Source organism: Aquarana catesbeiana, linkage group LG04, assembly GCF_042186555.1.
Source record: "Aquarana catesbeiana isolate 2022-GZ linkage group LG04, ASM4218655v1, whole genome shotgun sequence".
NCBI lineage: Eukaryota > Metazoa > Chordata > Amphibia > Anura > Ranidae > Aquarana > Aquarana catesbeiana.
The window spans coordinates 377,145,336-377,164,074 of record NC_133327.1 but is presented as its reverse complement, the minus strand read 5'-3'; the positions used below and the strand labels follow the sequence as shown (position 1 = coordinate 377,164,074).

At 43.7% G+C, this 18,739-nt stretch overlaps 1 protein-coding gene across 1 annotated transcript in view; it reads left to right on the top strand.

Annotated features, from left to right (window-relative positions):
* The first annotated feature begins 1,612 nt into the window (after positions 1 to 1,612).
* The window catches only part of HDAC2 (histone deacetylase 2), a 71,434-nt gene continuing 54,307 nt past the window's right edge, over positions 1,613 to 18,739 (top strand). Inside the window, exon 1 of the mRNA XM_073627110.1 lies at positions 1,613 to 1,786. Within this exon, the coding sequence (XP_073483211.1) occupies positions 1,628 to 1,786 (159 nt within the window). The 5' untranslated portion in view covers positions 1,613 to 1,627. The remainder of the gene's footprint in view (positions 1,787 to 18,739) is intronic.

The window sequence follows — 18,739 nt, the reverse complement described above, 5'->3', positions numbered from 1 at the left end:
TTTGGAAAGTATCTCACCTAATATGAAACTTTTGTTGCAAGGTATGCCGTTTTACTTGTAGCTCTGTGCATGATTCAGAGAAAAACAGTGAGCCAATTACACAAGCAAGAAAAACAATTTCTAGGTGAATTCTTTGTACAATGTACAGAATATTGTAAGGAAGCAACATTTTAAAGCCCTACTCCAGGAAAAAAATATGAACCCTTTCTAATCCCCTCCCTCTCACCCCATCCCGCATGGTTTTTGTTTGCTTTACCTGGTGAAATAAATTATACTTGCCTAAGTCCACCGCTCAGATCTTTTGCTGATGCCATTTTGGGGGACAGCTATCCTAGCACTAGGGTTGAGCCCAGGCTGGCCAGTTCCCGCCAGCCTCTTTTGTGCTGACGTCACTCCTCTTCTGGACCTTGGGAGGGCCCCACCACTGGACAGTCCAAAAGAAAGTGTCTGTGTGACGTAGGCAATAATGTGAACACATGAAGTACTCCTGAAAGTAAAAGAAGAGAGCAGACTCTGTACTGGAGTGTCGCATGACTAGGTAAGCAGAAAGGGCATGCCAACCATCATTTTGAGGGTCAGAAGGCGCTAATATTAGCCTGGCTTTAATTTGCAGTTGCAGAGTATGGTGCAAAGGTATTGCACAAAGTATATCCCTTTTTTAAAAGTTGAATTTTCTTTAGGTGTACTTGGCCTGGAATAATGAAAAAAGGCCCTGGGCTATTAAAAGCATGCGTATTTTCTGCCCTGTGGCTCCCAAGGTGCTCTGTGTTTTCCAGTTGGCTTGCTCTCCTTCCTCCATCCATCCAGCACTGCGATAGATGACCTCTCTGGCCAATAAGCAGGAGGAGAGTGGTTGGCACACCATCTTTCTAGTGACAAGCTGTAGACAATACCGTCATCTTGCGGTAATTTTACTGTCTCAGTTCAGATTCTTCTTAATACCTAACTTCACTAAAAATATTATTTTGAATAGGTGGGGGATGGGTCCTCTCACTTCCTGTTCTTTAGAACATCTGACACCTGGTAAGGATGGGACAGTGTGAGAGATTGTTGTAGGCAGTCTGATAGAGCACAAAGGTTATACTGAATCTTTAATCCCATCACGTTCTTACTATGCTTTTATACACACATAACAATTGCATATTAGTGACTTTTTTTAAATGTCAACCAACCTAAATACTGTCATATCTCATAAGGCCCCTTTCACACAGGCTTTCCGATCAGGACTGCCAGTCAGTTTTCCAGGCATACCTGATCGGACGCTCCATGCAGCTCTATGGATGGCGGAAGTCAGTGGTGACATGTCCGCTGACATCCGCCGCTATCCGATCCTGTCCGTGAAATCCAGACGGATGGAAACCCTATTTTCCATCCGTCTGGAGGATCCGATAGGATCGGATGAAAGTGGACAGGCGGTCCGTTTTCATCCAATCTCTATAGAGGACAGCGTGGGTTTGACAGGTCCATCTCCGCACAGTGAGCAGAGACGGACCTGACATCTGCCTGCTCTGTGGGGGATCAGCAGATCGATCCCTGCTGAGCAAAGCGGAGTCTGTACACGGACAAGCCCATGTGAAAGGGCCCTTAATGTGATAATCATATTACCATCAGAATATATGTCTACCCCATGACTTATGTTATTATTACATTAAACCAAATAAACTTCTTTTCAGGTGACATTGGAAACTACTACTATGGACAAGGACACCCTATGAAGCCTCATAGGATACGAATGACCCACAACTTACTTTTGAACTATGGACTCTACAGAAAGATGGAAATATATGTGAGTTTGTTACTACATTTATTAAGCATTTTTTGTCTTTTTATTTCAATTTTTTTCATTATTTGCTTCAAAATCCCAAAAGATGTTTTAAAAGCATCCCACCCCCGACGCATGTGCACATGTGAACTCACAAATGTGAGGCGTGCTCTCGTACATAAACCATGATTGGGAAACACATTATAGGTATTTCGCTGTGCAGATCAAGTAAGGGTTCACGCTCACTGGCTTAAAAAAACACCAGTAGTTTTGTCAGAAAAAAAAAACACTAATTCTGATTTGTTTTTGTTTTTATACTAGCGTTTAGTGTTTCATTTCTTGCAAGAAAACCGCTCACAAAAAACGCAAAACAAGTTTTTTTTCTTTTTTTTTTTTTTTTATGCCTCTGAACGCTGAGCTTAAAGGGTCCTTTAACACTGAGGCAGTTTGCAGGCGCTATTGCGCTAATAATAGCACCTGCAAACCGACCCGAAAGTGCCGCTGCTTTGCCTTCAGTGTGTAGCGCCTGCAAACCGACCCGAAAGTGCTGCTGCTTTGCCTTCAGTGTGAAAGCCCCGAGGGCTTTCACACTGTAGCGGTGCGCTAGCAGGACGGGAAAAAAAGTCCTGCTAGCAGCATCTTCGGAGCGGTGAAGGAGCAGAGTGTATACCGCTCCTTCACCAATCCTGCCCATTGAAATCAATGGGACAGCGCGGCTATACCGCCGGCAAAGCGCCTCTGCAGAGGGGCTTTGCGGTGGTATTTAACCCTTTCTCGGCCGCTAGCAGGGGGTAAAACTGCCCCGCTAGCGGCCGAATACCGACGGTACATCGCCGCTTATAATAGCGGCGCTTTACCGCTGACGCCGCCCCCGCCCCAGTGTGAAAGGGCCCAAAATGTCCTAATGTCCTTGGACACATAGGAGGTAATTTACTAAGAAGAGGGCACTGCACCAGTTCATACATTAATTGGTGCGCCGGAAAATTCATTAATCGAACGTGCGAACCGGCGCACATTGAAGCGCAAATAGCGATAATAAATACCTGCATATGTAAACTGCAACTGTCGCTAGGGTAGCTGCGGTTTTCTCATTGATAATAGCGCACGCCCAATACAGTTGGTTAGTTTCATCTCATTGGATGTGTCTTGTTAGGCAATTAGTAGGTGTTCTCAGTTAATTAACCCTTTTGATGCTAAGCTCATTCCTATCAATTCTAATATATCTTTGAAAATGTGTTTGTATCTTTCAATACATTACAAAGAACAGAGACTTATTTCTGAACCCAATAAATGATTTTTTTTACGATCTTGATCTTTAAAGGTGACCATACACTGCAATCAGTTAGATCTTAAATTAGATTTAGTGCAAGAGCCTGTTTGATTTCATATAATTTGAATTGGTTGTTCAAATGCGTCTTCCTATTACCTATTTTGCCTAAATATCGAGTTGTACAGAGATTGGCCAATCAGATTGCTTAGTGCATGACCATCTTAAGTGCCGAATTTGGAATGTAGATGTGCCATGACCCACTTGTATTTTTCAAACGCTATTTCCCATAGTTTGAAGACCTCTGTGCTAGACCATTAATATGCCTCCAGAATTGGGAGTGTGGCATCAACCCAACTTCTCTCTGCTGGTGGACACAAGAATGTGTGTGTGTGTATGTATGTATATGTGTGTGTGTGTATATATATATATATATATGTATATATGTGTGTGTGTGTGTGTATATGTGTGTGTGTGTATATGTATATATATATATATATATATATATATATATATATATATATATATATATATATATATATATATATTATACTATACACACACTCTAAAGGAAGCAATATACATTGGCTGGAAGTGAATCTGTACACAGGAAGTAGGTGTGTTTTGAGGCCAAATCCTTTAGACATACACACATGACTCACACAATCACCACCCCATGTAAAAAAAAAAAAAAAAAAAAAAAATTATCTTAATTTGCAAATAAGGATCATCTCTTCCTCAGAGAACAGTGAGCGGGGCATGGTGGTGGGAAGAAATTAACAGCAGTACAAGCAACTTCCTGGAGGGGTGTGATGTCATTCCTGTGTGCTGGCCACCTCTTCTGGGAACCAGATATGCGCCATGAGTACATACCTCCGCGCATACAGCAGTTGCGCATCTCGCATACACAGCAGTTGCGCATCTAGATGCAGGAACCCAATTTTTATGGAAATTAATAGTAAAGCAGATGCAGATTTCTAGGACTGGACTAACAAATGTTTACAGTGAAAGGCAACTGGTGTTTTCTATTAAATAAGGTCTAAATGGGCCATTGACATGCATCACAGTTGAACTTGGGAATGTGTCTTTGCAAAGTTAAGTTAAATGAATACCTTTCTTATTTTTGTTTGGGGATAGAGTGCGGAGAGCTTAGAAGTCTTGTCAGTTTTTGGGGATGTCTGCACCCCTGATAGGGTAAAGACACCTCCCCAAATTTTGCCAGTTTCACCTTCAAATGTATTCACTTCCTTTGACATAACCAAACAGGAAGTGAGGGTAAAACCCTACCAATGTCTTTCCTTGGGAACACACAGGTCAATCTAAATAGCTTTCCCATTAGGGAAATTGCACTCTAGCATTTTGCTGTGTACACCCCAAATTACTAGGAATCTTGGACTTTGGGGTTTATTTACTAAAGGCAGATCCACTTTGCACTTCAAGTGCACTTGGAAGTGCAGTTGCTGGTGATCCGAGGGGGACATGCAAGGAAAAGAAAAAAACTGCATCTTTGCTTCTACATGATTGGATGTTAAAATCACCAGTGCTTCCCCTCAGATTTACAGCTATTACACTTGTATTGCAGAGTGGATTTGCCTTTTAATAAACTGTAAAATACCTAATAATTTGGGGTGTACACAACAAAGTGCTAGAGTGCAATTTGCCTAATGAGGACACTAGTTAGATTGACCTGTGTGTCCCCAAGGAAAGACATTTTGTAGGGTTTTACCCTACCAACACTTCCTGTTTGGCTATGTGACAGGGAGTGAAGCCAATTTTCAGAAAAGGGACACAAAGCCCAACCTAAAAAAGACAAGCAGAGGTTCTAACACTCACTTGGTTTCCCTCAAATGCCCACAATTAGAATAGGATTGTCTTGAGCTAGACTTTAGCTCAATGCTCTAAGTCAGTGGTTCTAAACCCTGTCCTCAAGTACCCCCAACAGGCCATGTTTGCAGGTTTTCCTTCATCTTGCACAGGTGCTTTAAATCAGTCAATGGCTTGGTATTTTGGACAGCTATTTTAGCTAAGATAACTTCCCAAAACGTGTCCTGTCGGGGGTACTTGGGGCTGAGAACCACTGCACTAAAGTGGAAAATTGAATACTTACCTCTCTCTAATTTTGCTTTCCTGGTGACTATCCATGGCAGCATACGCACAATCCATGCATATGCTACTATGAGGGCACCAGGAAAGTAGCTTTTAGACAAATCACACCTTTTTTTGTTTTGCCATGCCAATCATCCTAGTTAAGCTGCAGCAGGGAAATCTGTTGCATAAAAATTGTTTAAGGGGGGTGTAAAATGCATTACTTGGATTGAGCATGCATCTGCAAATCAAATTATTAACAAAACACATAAAACATAAACATTTGCTACATATACTAAATAATAAAATATAATAAAATACTACAAATTTTATTGGTCAACAAAACAGGACTTTGAAAAGAGCAAGGACAGCAAAAAACACATGTATGTTAATTTGAGTCACTAACAGAATATGGTTTTGAGGTCTGACCATTTTGTAGAGGAAATTAACAGGAGTTAAAAGGACTGCGCCCACTAACGGACAGTCTCTTAAGGATTTAAACATTTATTAGTCACAACATCTTGAGGAAGATTTTGCAAAATAATGCAGGACAGACAATTCAATCAAAGTGAAACTAACAGCCTACAAACAACAAACGTTGACAAAATCAAAAATATTTCAGTGAAAAATATTTTCAAAAAAATAAACAAAATAAACAAAAGTAAAAAATACTTGCTCTAAAACACATCTGTTTTTAAAATACATAAAATACAAAGAGAAAATACATGTGTTACAAGCGCTATAAGGACACCCAAATGTACTCTATTGCCACACACACACACACACACACACATGCCTCTTTTCAGGGCAAAGTAAAGATTGCTATCTGCAAGCTTTATATAACATAGGTTTGTGTGCTAATGAGGCAATTGAAAACACGTGCACAGTCCATGAAACGCACAAAACAAGTTCACCCAATGTAGAGACATTACTTTAAAGTGGATACACCTGTTAAGGATGTCCTTAAATTACTAACCTAAAAAACACACTCTCTGAGCATGCCCAGAAAAATCCAAGTGCTGTTCACGCACGAAAAAAAAAACCCAAAGTTCCTGAGCATGCCCAGAACAACCCAAATGCAGCTAGCACAAAATAAGCCACCCCTTGTCCAAAATTAAGCACATCATCCAGCATGCTACAAAATTACAGATGGAACAAACACCCCTGGTCCAGGGGGGCAAACAGCCTAACATGGGCAAAAGTTATACAACAAATACCATTGCAGTCTATGGTAACTGACTTATTAATTTTGCTAGTCCCACTTTGCTGGCTTATATTCTAGTTATTGGCCTTAAAATGGGTATGGGGGCCAAGATCCCACCCTGAGGGACATATATCAATGTCACCAATTTGGACAACCCCAAAAACGAAACCGGGAGAAGTGCCTTTAAAAAATGCAAAATTGCTTAAAAGATAGTAACTTGGGGGGGGGGGGGGGGGGGGGTGCTTACTCTGACTGTAAATTGGTGCATCTGTAGCATGTATCCAAAATGCTGCTTCAAAGATGGGCTTTAGAGAAAAGTTACAAATCTACATTTAACCCAAAACAAAAAATAGCTTCCCCCCCCCCCCCCCCAATATATACATGGCCATGTGGGTCTGTTAAGGCTTAAAATGAGAACCCCCACGTGAAAAATACCACCCCAAACTCAACAAATATTGTGCCCCTCCCACACATTAACGATCCCCTAGCCAAAACACTCAGCAAGCCAGCCCATGAAAGGGGGCTCCGGCACCCCAAAAGTCAACCACCTTGTTTCCATATTCAGGGGGACAAGGGCCTCTTCCAAACAACCCTAGGCTGGGGTTGTTGAGGGCTGCAGACAGGGGGCTTTACAGAATGTTGGAAAGCCCCTTTAAACTAGTGGGTATAAGATGCTTTGTAGTTGGTATTGGGCTGAGCCCAACATGCCCCAAAGGCATCCAGCTATGTTGAGTGCATGTGGCCTTGTATGGTTCAGGAGGGGGTTTGGGCGATCGCTCTTCATGCCCCTTTCCTAGCTGGCCCTGTTGTATGCTCTGAAAAGATGTGGTTTGGATTGGTGAAGGCAGCTCACAGCCTTTTGAGAATGGAGTGGGGTGTGGAGTCCCCCTTTAAAAGCAAAAGCTAGCCCAAGCAAATTGTATGCATTAGAGGGGAAGGTTAAATTTCCTTTTTAGAGGAGCGAGAGTCTTTCTTTTTACATAATTTTAACCAGGTGCATGTCACATGTTGGCAATGTAACATGCTAACATGACCTGTGTGCAGATCTCCTTAAAAAACCAGTGAAAAAAAAAAAAAGTCAAGTTTAGAGGTGCACCTGTTGAACTCGTGCAATTGCATGTATGTTGCTTAATATTTACTAAGATTTTGGTGGCTTAGCAGTGAACAAACGCATGTGAACGAGCGCAAGAGCCGCTTGCGCATGTGCACTGCTTACATTGATCTGACGCAGTTCTAAACGCATTTGCAGGCTTTCTCTGAACAAGTTACTTTCTCATTCTATTTTGGGCATATTTGTTACTTGAACAGTTGTTACTAAACTTCCTCACATCACCCCATAATATTGTCACCTCCATCTTCTGTCAATATTGATTTGGAGATGCCGTGCGCCCATGTCCTTAGTGGCGCACAGATTGCATTCTCCCGTGCGCCGAGATCGCTATAGTAAATGGAGGATTTGCGCTCTGTTACCGGCGCACCATTTCGTAAATATCAAAATGGGCGTCGTGCCTTGCCGTGCGCCTCTACTGATGACGCACGGCTTTCATAAATCGCCCCTACAGTGGTTGATTTACTAAAGGCAAATATACTGTGCACTGCAAGTGTGGTTGCGCTAGATCTGAGGGGAAGCTCTGCTAATTTTCATTCATCCAATTATGTGCAAGCAATAATGCAGATTTGTTCTTTCACTTGCATGTTCCCCTCAGATCTAGAGCAACTTTTAGTAAATCAACCTCACAGGATAACATTGAGCTGCTTCTACAGGCAAAACGCTACACTCCTCTAGAAGCTAAAAAAACGGACGACAGAGGCGCATACAGAAAAAGAAAAAGCGGCAGAGAGACACAAAAGGACACGGGGGGGGGGGGGGGGGGGTGGTAACGGAGATCCTGGAGAGCCGAAATGGTATCCATCACGACACCTGCCCCAGAAGAAGTGACTACATCCATCCCGACAACAATGTCCTGAAGCTCTCTGCCAGAGTTCTCACTGCTGATGAGACACTGTTACTCTCTAAGGGATTACATTTCTGTACATGCAGACCCATGCAGACATTTTGATCTTTTTGACACCATTTTGGATGTGAATTGGTGAATTGCTTTGTCAGAAATCTTACCCTTAGAAAACATTACCATACTGTAGATAACATAGATAATTTGGGGGACAATGTCTCTGAAACTCTGGATGTTGGGTCTGATTGTTTGGAATACACTTTCAGGGAACTCTGTGCCATGTGGGATCTTGACTATCTCTCACATGAGGGATCCATGACTATAGTGTATCGGTAGCTGGGGATGATAAAGTTAAATCTGTTAAACACAAAATTAGATCAGACTTTTATCCAGTCAACTCCCACACCCCTGAAATCAGTTTCAGAAATCGATGAAGCGGGACTTGACTGCCCTAGCTGTGTCATCTTTGAGGGGATCAACGGAGTGGCGGGACAACTTAACCAGAGGCAAGAGACTGTCCTTGAAAAGTATTGAAGAGGATCAGTCTATTATCTGTAATTCGGTTAAAGTGGGCCTGGTCATGAACATTCATGATTACATCACAGAGGCTAATCGCCAACTTTCTGATACCCGTACATATACTGTGCTCAAGGGTGATCCATCCAAAACTTTCAAGATCCTCCTATAGGACAGTGGCTGGACAAACCGCATCAGCCACTGGTGGTCCATTAAAGACACCAACCATCTATTGCATTTAGTTGAGGGCTTAGATTGGGAGGCAAATGCGTCCTGGCTGACATGTGATTTTTCCAGCCTTTACTCCTCAATACCTCATCATTTAGCTATTGAAGCAGTCTCCTTCTTTCTTGAATGTATAATGGATCAATCCATTGAGGCATCGGTCATGCATTCTGGATATTTTTGAGTACCTTTTGTCACACTTTTTTTCATTTTTGATGGGGTTTTCTACCTCCCAAAGATGCAGCGCCATGATGGGAGCCAAGTTTTCACTTTCCCTCTCAAACCTATACATGAGTTGGTGGGAGCGATCCCGCATCTTTGGAACAGAGAACCCCTTCTGACCACGGATTAGGCTGTACCTGAGGTATATGGACGATTGGACGATCTGCTACTAGTCATGATAGATGGAGTCACTTGTTTTGCACGGTTTCTTGATTTTTTTTTTTTTAATTCAGACAATAGGAATTTATCATTTACAGGCCAGGCCGATCATAACAGCATTTGTTATCTGTCTGACTCAGACAGATTCCAGGGTCGCAACCTCTGGCACACCATCAAAAGGAATCCGGGTGGGTCAATTCCTAAGAGTCAGATGAATATATAGTAGCTATATAACCTTTGAACAGGAGGCATTGTCCCTATATAGACGTTTCTTGGATAGGGGCTACCCTGGATGGAGGCTTGAACGGGCTTGGAATATTGCTAGGAATAAACAGAGAAGTGATCTGCTTGCCAACACTACTAGTTCTCGTATATCTTTTAAGAAAGCCACATGGGACAACAAATTAACCATCACTGCCCCTTACAGTACAGAATTTGATTCCATAAAAAAAAAAGTTATTAAGTATTTACCGATTCTGTATGTGGATGATGCCTGTGCTGACATTTTAAAAACAGCGGTCAACATAGTTTCTAGTCTGGGCAGATATTGGTCCCCAACCTTTTTTAACAATAAACCTGTGAGATCCCTCACTTGGTTGCACTGTAAAGGTAACTATAAGTGCGGTGCTACTGAATGCCCTTGCTGTCCATATGTTCTTGCAGGCAATGCATTCCACTTTGAGGTCACTGGAAAGTAGTGTATCATAGACTCCTTTTACAATTGCAATACCAGTTATGTGGTGTACCTTATCACATGCAGTTCTTGCCACGTACAGTACATGGGGAGAACCACAAGACGTTTACAAGACAAATTTTATGAGCATGTGTACAGCATTGATGAGAACAAAACCACAAATGTTGGGAAGCACTTCAACCTTTTCCATGGAGGTAACAAGTCAAGTTTAAAAGTCCAAATTATAGACATGATCAGGGCACCCAGTAAGAGGGGGCGATTGTTTATCGGTCATTGTGTCGTAGAGAGGTATATTTGATCTTCCATCTGCAGACTTGCATACTCAAAGGTATGAACTTTGAGTGGGATGCAAGTCACTTTTATGAATATATAATTGATTGCTTGCTATGCCTTTCTCTCACCTGACTGGGGTACACATAACCTACCTAATAAATGCAGTAGACACATCTTGACTTGTTATACTTTCTGTGGACATCTACCTTTTTCATCATATCACTTTTTTTTTTTTTTCATGCATTTCCCATGCAGCTTTATGCACTCCCTATGCGTTTTCACGCATTTTGTGTATGCATCGGTCCATATTCCTACCCTTATGCATGTTTCATGGTAGCTCTGTTTCTATCCAGTTCTCAAATCAAATTAAAATAATTATATTTAATCGACATTTATTTTCATATTTTGATATGTACGCTTGTCCATTCAGGCAAGGTTTGTTTCAATACACACATAGGTTACGAACTATCATTTGTTTTTTTTGTCCGTTTTTTTCTTTTATAACCATTTTATGTTGACACATTTTGTTTGTGGTTTTCAACAATATAATTTAATTCTATGCATTCAGCATTTTATTCAATAATTTTTTGCCTTTATCATATGTGTCCTTATTTCTGTAATTCATATAGAGCAGGGCCCCCAACCTTTTTGGCACCAGGGACCGGAACTGTTGAAGAAAATGCGGCTTTTCGCGGGCAATTTATCGGGGCAATGGCTGGTGTTGTCGCTTCAATCATCCCGGCACCATCATTGATATGGTGTCAAGATGATTGAAGCGTTTTATTTCTATTATACATTGTAATATATAATGAAATAGTTCCACTCACCATAATGCAGAATGTGCCAGAGTGTCACTTGCCTCGTCGCCTGCCACCAGATGCGGATTCTCACTTTCCACGTCGCCTGCCTTCAGATGCAGCTGGTCCCTTGCCACGTCGCTTGTCACCAGATGCTTTTTGTCCCTTGCCACGTCACCTGCCACCAGATGCTTTTTGTCCCTTGCCACGTCACCTGCAACCAGATGCGGATTGTCACTTTCCATGTCACCTGCCTTCATATGCAGCTTGTCACTTGCCACGTCGCTTGTCACCAGATGCATTTTGTCCCTTGCCACCTTGCCTGCCACCAGATGCTCTTTTGTCCCTTGCCACGTCACCTGCCACCAGATGTGGATTGTCCCTTGCCACGTCACCTGCCATCAGATGCAGCTTGTCATTTGCCACGTCGCCTGCCACCACAGGAAGATTGTCACTGCAGTGGTGGCAGCACAGGTGTGCGCATTAGTTCAGAGGCAAGCCTGGAGTAGTGGGTAGTGAGGGAGAACAGCGGTAATGGGGGGGGCGAAGGTAGTGAGAGATGATCTGCCTCACCTCCAGCAGTGTATTGGTGTTCTGCTGCGCTGTGTCGGCGGAGGAGCATTGATGCGGGCGGGCAGTGAGAGATGATCTCAGCTCTCTGCTCCCCCGCCTCACCTCCAGCATTATAGCAGCCCCACTGTGAGCGTGGAAGAGCGGCGGTGCGGGCGGGCGGTGAGAGATGATCTCATCTCTCTGCTCGCTCGCCTCAGTATAGCGGCCCCACTGTGAGCACTGAACAGTGGTGATGCGGGCGGGCAGTGAAAGATGATGTCATCTCTCTGCTCACTCCTCCGCCACTCGTCAAACAGTGCAGCCTTCGAGGTCCAGCTGCAAACAGGCCACGGCCCGGCAGTGGGCCGCGGCCGGGGGGGGTTGATGACCCTTGATATAGAGTGTTTATAGGGCCAGACAGGGACGTTGGATGGGATGTTTATTTAGACATAAATTGTTTTCTTTTGGTCCCTCCCATATTCCCTTTTTTCTTCTTTTGACTGGCTATGATGTCTGTGTATGTCTGTCGTTGTTGCTCTCAAAGACTAAACTAAAGGGAAGGGAAAGGTGGAACAAGTAACACCTAGGTGTGGTCAGGTAATTGAAGTGACCAACTAATTATAATTAAATATAATAACTGTTGCTGTAACCATAACCTGCATATAAGAAAAGAGGGGCACCCGGTTCTAGATGTCCGGGTAAGGGGTTACTTTGGCAACAATGTTTTGATTTTAATTGTCAAAAATGCTAACTGTATTACCAAAAAGTATAAATCTATTTATTAATTCATTAGAATGCAATTCATCAAAATGGTTGTGACATAAAATGAGTTTAGGTCCAATGGAACCCAATTACTCCGTACATAGTGTTATGACGAACTAGACCAGACAAAAAGGAAAAACCAAACAATACAAAAAACAAAAACAAATAACACACAACCCATGACAACGTCCGGACGCTTTTAGGATCTTGCAAGGTGTGAACTGGTAATAAAGTAATAAATATATTAAATATAATTTATTAATGGGATACTAGTGTCCCAATTTAACTGAAAAGAACCATATGGCAGCGAGGAAGATCCAATAACGGTATGTGGGGGTGGGTGGAGGGAGGAGGAGTAGGGAATGCTACCTACTGATTGATGGATATAACCTAATTCTATAGCTGGGGGAATAAATAGCCTGGCTAATTAAATAAGAGCAGTAGGAATCCAAAAGGTTACAATCAGAGCCATAAGATGATGTTAGATGAGTTGAATTTATTATATGGCAAAGTTCAGTTTGGAGTGACGGTCAACATGAATGGTATAGCAGGAGTCACTTACAATGAAGTAATAGATGTAAAAAACCTTCGTTAATGAAAGTTAGAAACTTTACCGTTTGTTGCTCTGCTTCATTAGAGGATGGTCCAATGGACTTGAATCAAGGATGATGCTACAACGTAGTGTGTACTTCATGAAGAGAGGGCTGATTTTAATGGTGAGTCCGCTCCGAGTGTAGCGTCAATGGCTGGAGGGATGGCGGGAGATATAAAGAACACCGCTAGCTTCACCTCCTTCCCGTTCGGGTGCCGAGACGTCTGCCTGCTGAATAGATCTCCCGAGTTAAAGGTGCATTCCCAATGGCATGTGAATCCACAACAAGTGGGGGGGAGTACTTAATCCTCTCGAGTGTCGGATCGGGCAGATCAATCAGGCTGTCTCAGATCAACAATGGCTGTAGCTGCCTCCTCGTAGTTCCTCTCACCCGAACCACAGCGTCCATGACGAGTCTGCGTTGATGACGTCAACGCGTTTCGCTAATGCCTATAGCGTAGCTTCATCTTGTTGCTCACAGCATGTAGTAGCCAAAGTTCTGATTGACTTCATGTGATTCCATTGTTCTAACAAGGTGTACAGCTGAGCGTGATTTTGTATGTTCCGCTGACGTTGTCCTCACCTGTGTTTTACACGAGGGGGGAACCCTATTTAAGGGATGTCAGTGGAACATTTCAGGGTAATGAGTAAGTGCAGCGTCGCTGTGTGAAACGTGTCTACCTGTTTGCGTGTCCTGTGGTGTTATTCATGTTACGGATTTTATGATAAAGAGATTCATCACTACCTTGGTGTGCAGCCATCCATTCCTTTTATTCATTGTGCGCTGAAAACCGAGCGATCAGCGATGTTCGATCTCTCGGTTCTCAGTGTAGAGACAGACAGATGCAGCACCGGACTGATGCTGCATCCACCTAGGTAAGTATAAAACTGCAAAAAACTGCTTATCTTAAGTGTCATTTCATGGAAAAAAAAGCATTTTAGTATATGTGCACAAAATGTAATTGGTAGAAAAAGGGTTAGAAGCAGGTAAATCTTCCGCAGTATGCATAGCAGGCACCTCTGAGTGACTAGGTCTACAGCTTTCATTTGAAATGCTATGGTATACAAATTTCTTTGTCTCCTGTAATTGAAAGCCTTGCCCTGCCTTATTCTGCAGCTCCCTATTTATCAGAGAGGTGGAAGGGGCCCATATAACTAAGTAAGTTCTTTACAGTTCAGTCACACCGAATACGGTATTGAAATCGTGCGACTTCACTTGGGGAGAGTGGGGGTCGGTGCATCTGTAACGTTACACTCTGAATATGGGTATAACATGTTACAAAAAAGGTGAACTTATCCTTTAAGCAAAACTCTAGCCAAAACCTTTTTGAATAAATTGGTGAAGTGCTGAAATGTTTTATTTTTTTTTGTACCGGCTGTGTTCCATCAGGAAGATTTCACCTCCTTGCAGACGCCACAGGAACTGAGAGGAAATCTTCCCCTACCTTTGACATTTAATCACCCTAACAGCTGTCCCCATTTGAAGATATTCTTATTTCCCATAGAAGCTCTAAAATCTTCTCATAACTGTCTTAGAAAAACTGCTCAGTGGAGGCACAGATTGCAACAAAACCCAGATATTTTTACTCTTGTCCACTATATCCAAATCTTAAAAAATAAATAAAATAAAATGTAAAGTTTTGGTTGAAGATCAGCTTTATTCCATGCTGTGCCAATAAAAGGTAATTGCTATTTAAGCCATTATTATTAAACCCATAAGCAAACCTTTATTATAATGCAGCTTACCAATTTGTAGATGTGATGGCTGCATTTTCTTTTTCAGTTTTCCTTTCCTTTATTTTTATCTGGGTATCCAGCCAGTAAGGCCCCTTTCACACTGGGGCGGTGGGGGCGTCGGCGGTACAACAGCGCTATTTTTAGCGCTGCTGTACCGTCGTTCTTGCAGCGGTATTCGGCCGCTAGCGGTGCGGTTTTAACCCCCGCTGGCGGCCGAAAAAGGGTTAAAATCCCTCGTACAGCGCAGCTATAGCCGCGGTATTGCCGCGCTGTCCCATTGATTTCAATGGGCAGGATCGGTTTAGGAGCGGTGAATAACACCGCTCCTTCACCGCGCCAAAGAAGCGGTTTGCAGGACTTTTTTCACCGTCCTGCCAGCGCACCGCTTCAGTGTGAAAGCCCTCGGGCTTTCACACTGAACAAACAGCGGAGGCTGTTTAGGGGCGGTTTGCAGGCGGTATTTTTAGCGCAATACCGCCTGCAAACCGCCCCAGTGTGAAAGGGGTCTAAGTCTGCTGTTTTTCAACAGGTTAAGCTCCTCCTGAAAATGCAGCTTAGAGTGTTGAGATAAACCCATTTACCACTGATGGGTGCTTACAATGATCGGCGTAATTATTTGTGTAAAACCTTTTTCCCCCTCAAAAAAGAAACTGTTGCTTTAACTGCAGTGTGAGCTGGAGCTTGGCTTCAATATGTTGGTGTATCTAAATCTCCTCGTATATCTAATGCTCCCTTCCCCCCAGACTGACACTGTTGCTGTCGAAAGGTGCCCCTATGTTCTTTCATCCAGGGTGCAGGCACTCTAATACAGGAGATGTGTTACTGGCCAGATCACCAGGTGAAAACAGAGGGAAAAATCCATAAAAAATAAAAACAAATGGAGCCTACCACATCTAAGGATTGGTAACCTGCCATATATAAAATGTTTGGTTTTGATACCGCTTTACGAGGTAAATTGCTTCTTGCTCCCATCAACCTCTGTGGTTTCTTATCCCTTTCTAGATGGAAGGTAGAAGTATTTTTTTTTCTGAAGGTGCCGGATACTAATCCTTTAGCTTTTTGGTGTCTGTCTTGCAAATACAAGCTTTCCAAGACTTTGTAGGATGGGTATGCTGTTTACACAGCAATGTATTGTATCTTCTTTTATCTGTATTGGTACCATGGTACTTTTAGGACCTTCAGCCACAGATGTGTTGTACTTGAGGACAGAGGTTATTGGCAACTTGCATGCTCCACAGCTGTTGCTGTTTTCCATGTCACTTTGTATGCAGCTAGCTGCAGGGTATTACAAAGGGCAAATTGAAGGGTATGATGGCAGACAGTGTGTGTGTGTGTGTAGGATGGCAATGCTAAGGCTGTGCTGGCTGGCAGTATAGGCATGTAGATAGTATGACAGCAGGAAGTACAGTATGTGCAGGAGAGGAGTGAAGATGGTGTTCTGGCAGGCAGTATGTGCTGGAGAGAAGTGTGCAGGATCTGGTCCAGGCTAGAGGTAGAGATGTATGGTTTAACCATGTACTTGCATGAAACTTTAAGGATTGGAAAGTTGGGAAGCAGTAAGCTTTTAAAGCTGGGCTGCAGCAGCTGTCATGAAGTGTTTGCTCAGAGACCTTTTATGCCCGTCCATCTAAGTAGGGGGGGTAAGGCTGCCAGGATGGGAATCTGTCAGCGGAGAGTGAGGCAGCCATGAAAAGGTATCTGCCAGTAATGGGTGATATGAACTGGGAATGATGTCAGGTAAGGGGGGTGGAATGAGGCAGCTGGGAAGGGATGACCTATCAGCAAGGGTAGAAAGGCAGTAGGATGTCTGCCAAGAAAATGGATGAGGCTGCTTGGGATGGATGTCTATAAGTGAAGGTGGGGGGGGGGGGGGGTGGGCAACTGCCAGCTCTCCTTGCTGACTGTTAAAGCAATGCACAGGACTTTGCTCCAGATAGAACTGACAGCTGTAGAAGCAGAGCAACAAAATGGAACTTCTGGTCACTGCTCTAAGAAGCCACACTAGTAAAGAGCTTGGTGAGGAGAAGACTTTTGTGGCCGGAGGAAAGCTGTCTTTGGCATTTATTTTAGCTGGCTCTTTTACTGCTAGATTGCAAGGGCTGCCAATGAGTGTCAGAAAGACTGTTGGAACAGTGTAGGAGATGAGAAGAAACGGAGGGTGCAGGTGAGCATAATAAAATGTTTCTGGAAACCGGGACCAATGTTTCCAGCTGAGCAAATGCACGAAAGACTGGAGAACACAGGAACGTGTTTTTTTTTTTTTGTTTGTTTTTTTTTCTGTGTGTAATTGTTAAAGAATATATTTAGACCCCTTTCACACTGAGCCACCCCGGGTGTCAGCGGTAAAGCGATGCTATTTCAAGCACCGTTTTAGCGGCGGCTATTCGGCCGCTAGTGGGGCGGTTTTAACCCCTGCTAGCGGCCGAAAAGGGGTTAAATCCACCCGCAAAACACCGCTGCAGCGGCGCTTTGCCGGCGGTATAGCAGCGCTGCTCCATTGTTTTCAATGGGCGGGGCGCTTTAGGAGCGGTGAGTTCTCCAAAGAAGCTGCTGGCAGGACTTTTTCTGACGTCCTGCCAGCGCACCGCTCCAGTGTGAAAGCCCGAGGGCTTTCACACTGGAGTGAATGGAGCCGCTGTTTCAGGGCGCTTAGCAGGCACTATTTTTAACGCTATAGCGCCTCAGTGTGAAAGGGGTCTTAAAGACACTGCAAATTCACACACTGGTAGATGTTCATGCTTATCCCATCATATAACAGCAGTATTCCTTTGGCGAGACTCAGTTTTGAGATAAAAACCATAAAATTGTTGTATTTCGTAATCGTTCATTACAGAACAGAGGAGTTATGCTGCCACATTCAGGTGAATCGTTACTGGCCAAAAAAAGGCAACAATCTCTGCCCAGGCATAACCCCCCCCCCTCCCAGCTCAGCCAAACCTCCAATTTTTAGCTATTGTCCTTAGGTGATATGTTGTACATTCTGCAAGATCACTTTTGTGGGCTTTGACCCCCATAAATCCTGGCCTATTACTAACACCACTGATAAGGCAGAGGTGGGCTTTTTCTGAATTCGGTCTCTATGGCCTGTAGTGGGTGAACCCAGACCCCACATACAAGAGCAGAGATTTCTGTAGAGTTGCATTCTGCGCTGGATCCTGTGCGCAGTCATCTTAGATACAGCGTACCAGAGGAACATAGCTAGCAGGGTGTGCTACAGATTCAGAGCAGTGATTCCCCCAGAGGGGGAGTTGTGGTGTTGAAAGCCCTGAGGGGTGCACCCACCATGATGGATGAAGATTGTCCCGTTGGCCCTGCTACATGAAATGGTGAGCGTCTCTGTTCTGTGTGGAGCTGGCGGCAGTCTTTCCTCTGGGTGTCTCTGCACTTGGAATGTTTGTATGGCTGTTTGTTTGTAAAGAGTGCTCACTGCATTAGCAGTGTTCATAATGGGCAGGCCCACACTGGGCATGCATGATGATGCACCATTTTCCAGTTCCCTTGTGTAGCTTGTGTTGCAGCTCCATACAGCCAGCCAATCTGTCATCAGAATACAACATCTGCACAGCAAGTATTGGACATTTTGTCAGAGGGGTTGCTGCCACTTCAATGTTTGGCTTGTGCCATCACTTCTCCCAGCTCTGTGGCGTTTACAGGCCTACAGACCCTCAGCATGCCATGGCCTCACACACAAGCAAGGAGGTGGGGTGAAAGATGATGAGGTGGGCTCCCAAATACCTCTTATCAGGTAGGCAGAACCTCTTGCACAGTTTGCCCTGCAATGGTTTTCAGAAGGGTTGGATTAGCTCAGAGACTTTCTTGAAGCTCAGGTGGAGTCCAAAGTGGTTGGAAAGTTCTGTGATTCGGGCCTGCATGGGGTGCTGGGGAAGGTGATGGTTGGTGCCTTTGATGCACTCCCCTGTGTTCAGTTTCAGTCCAGATC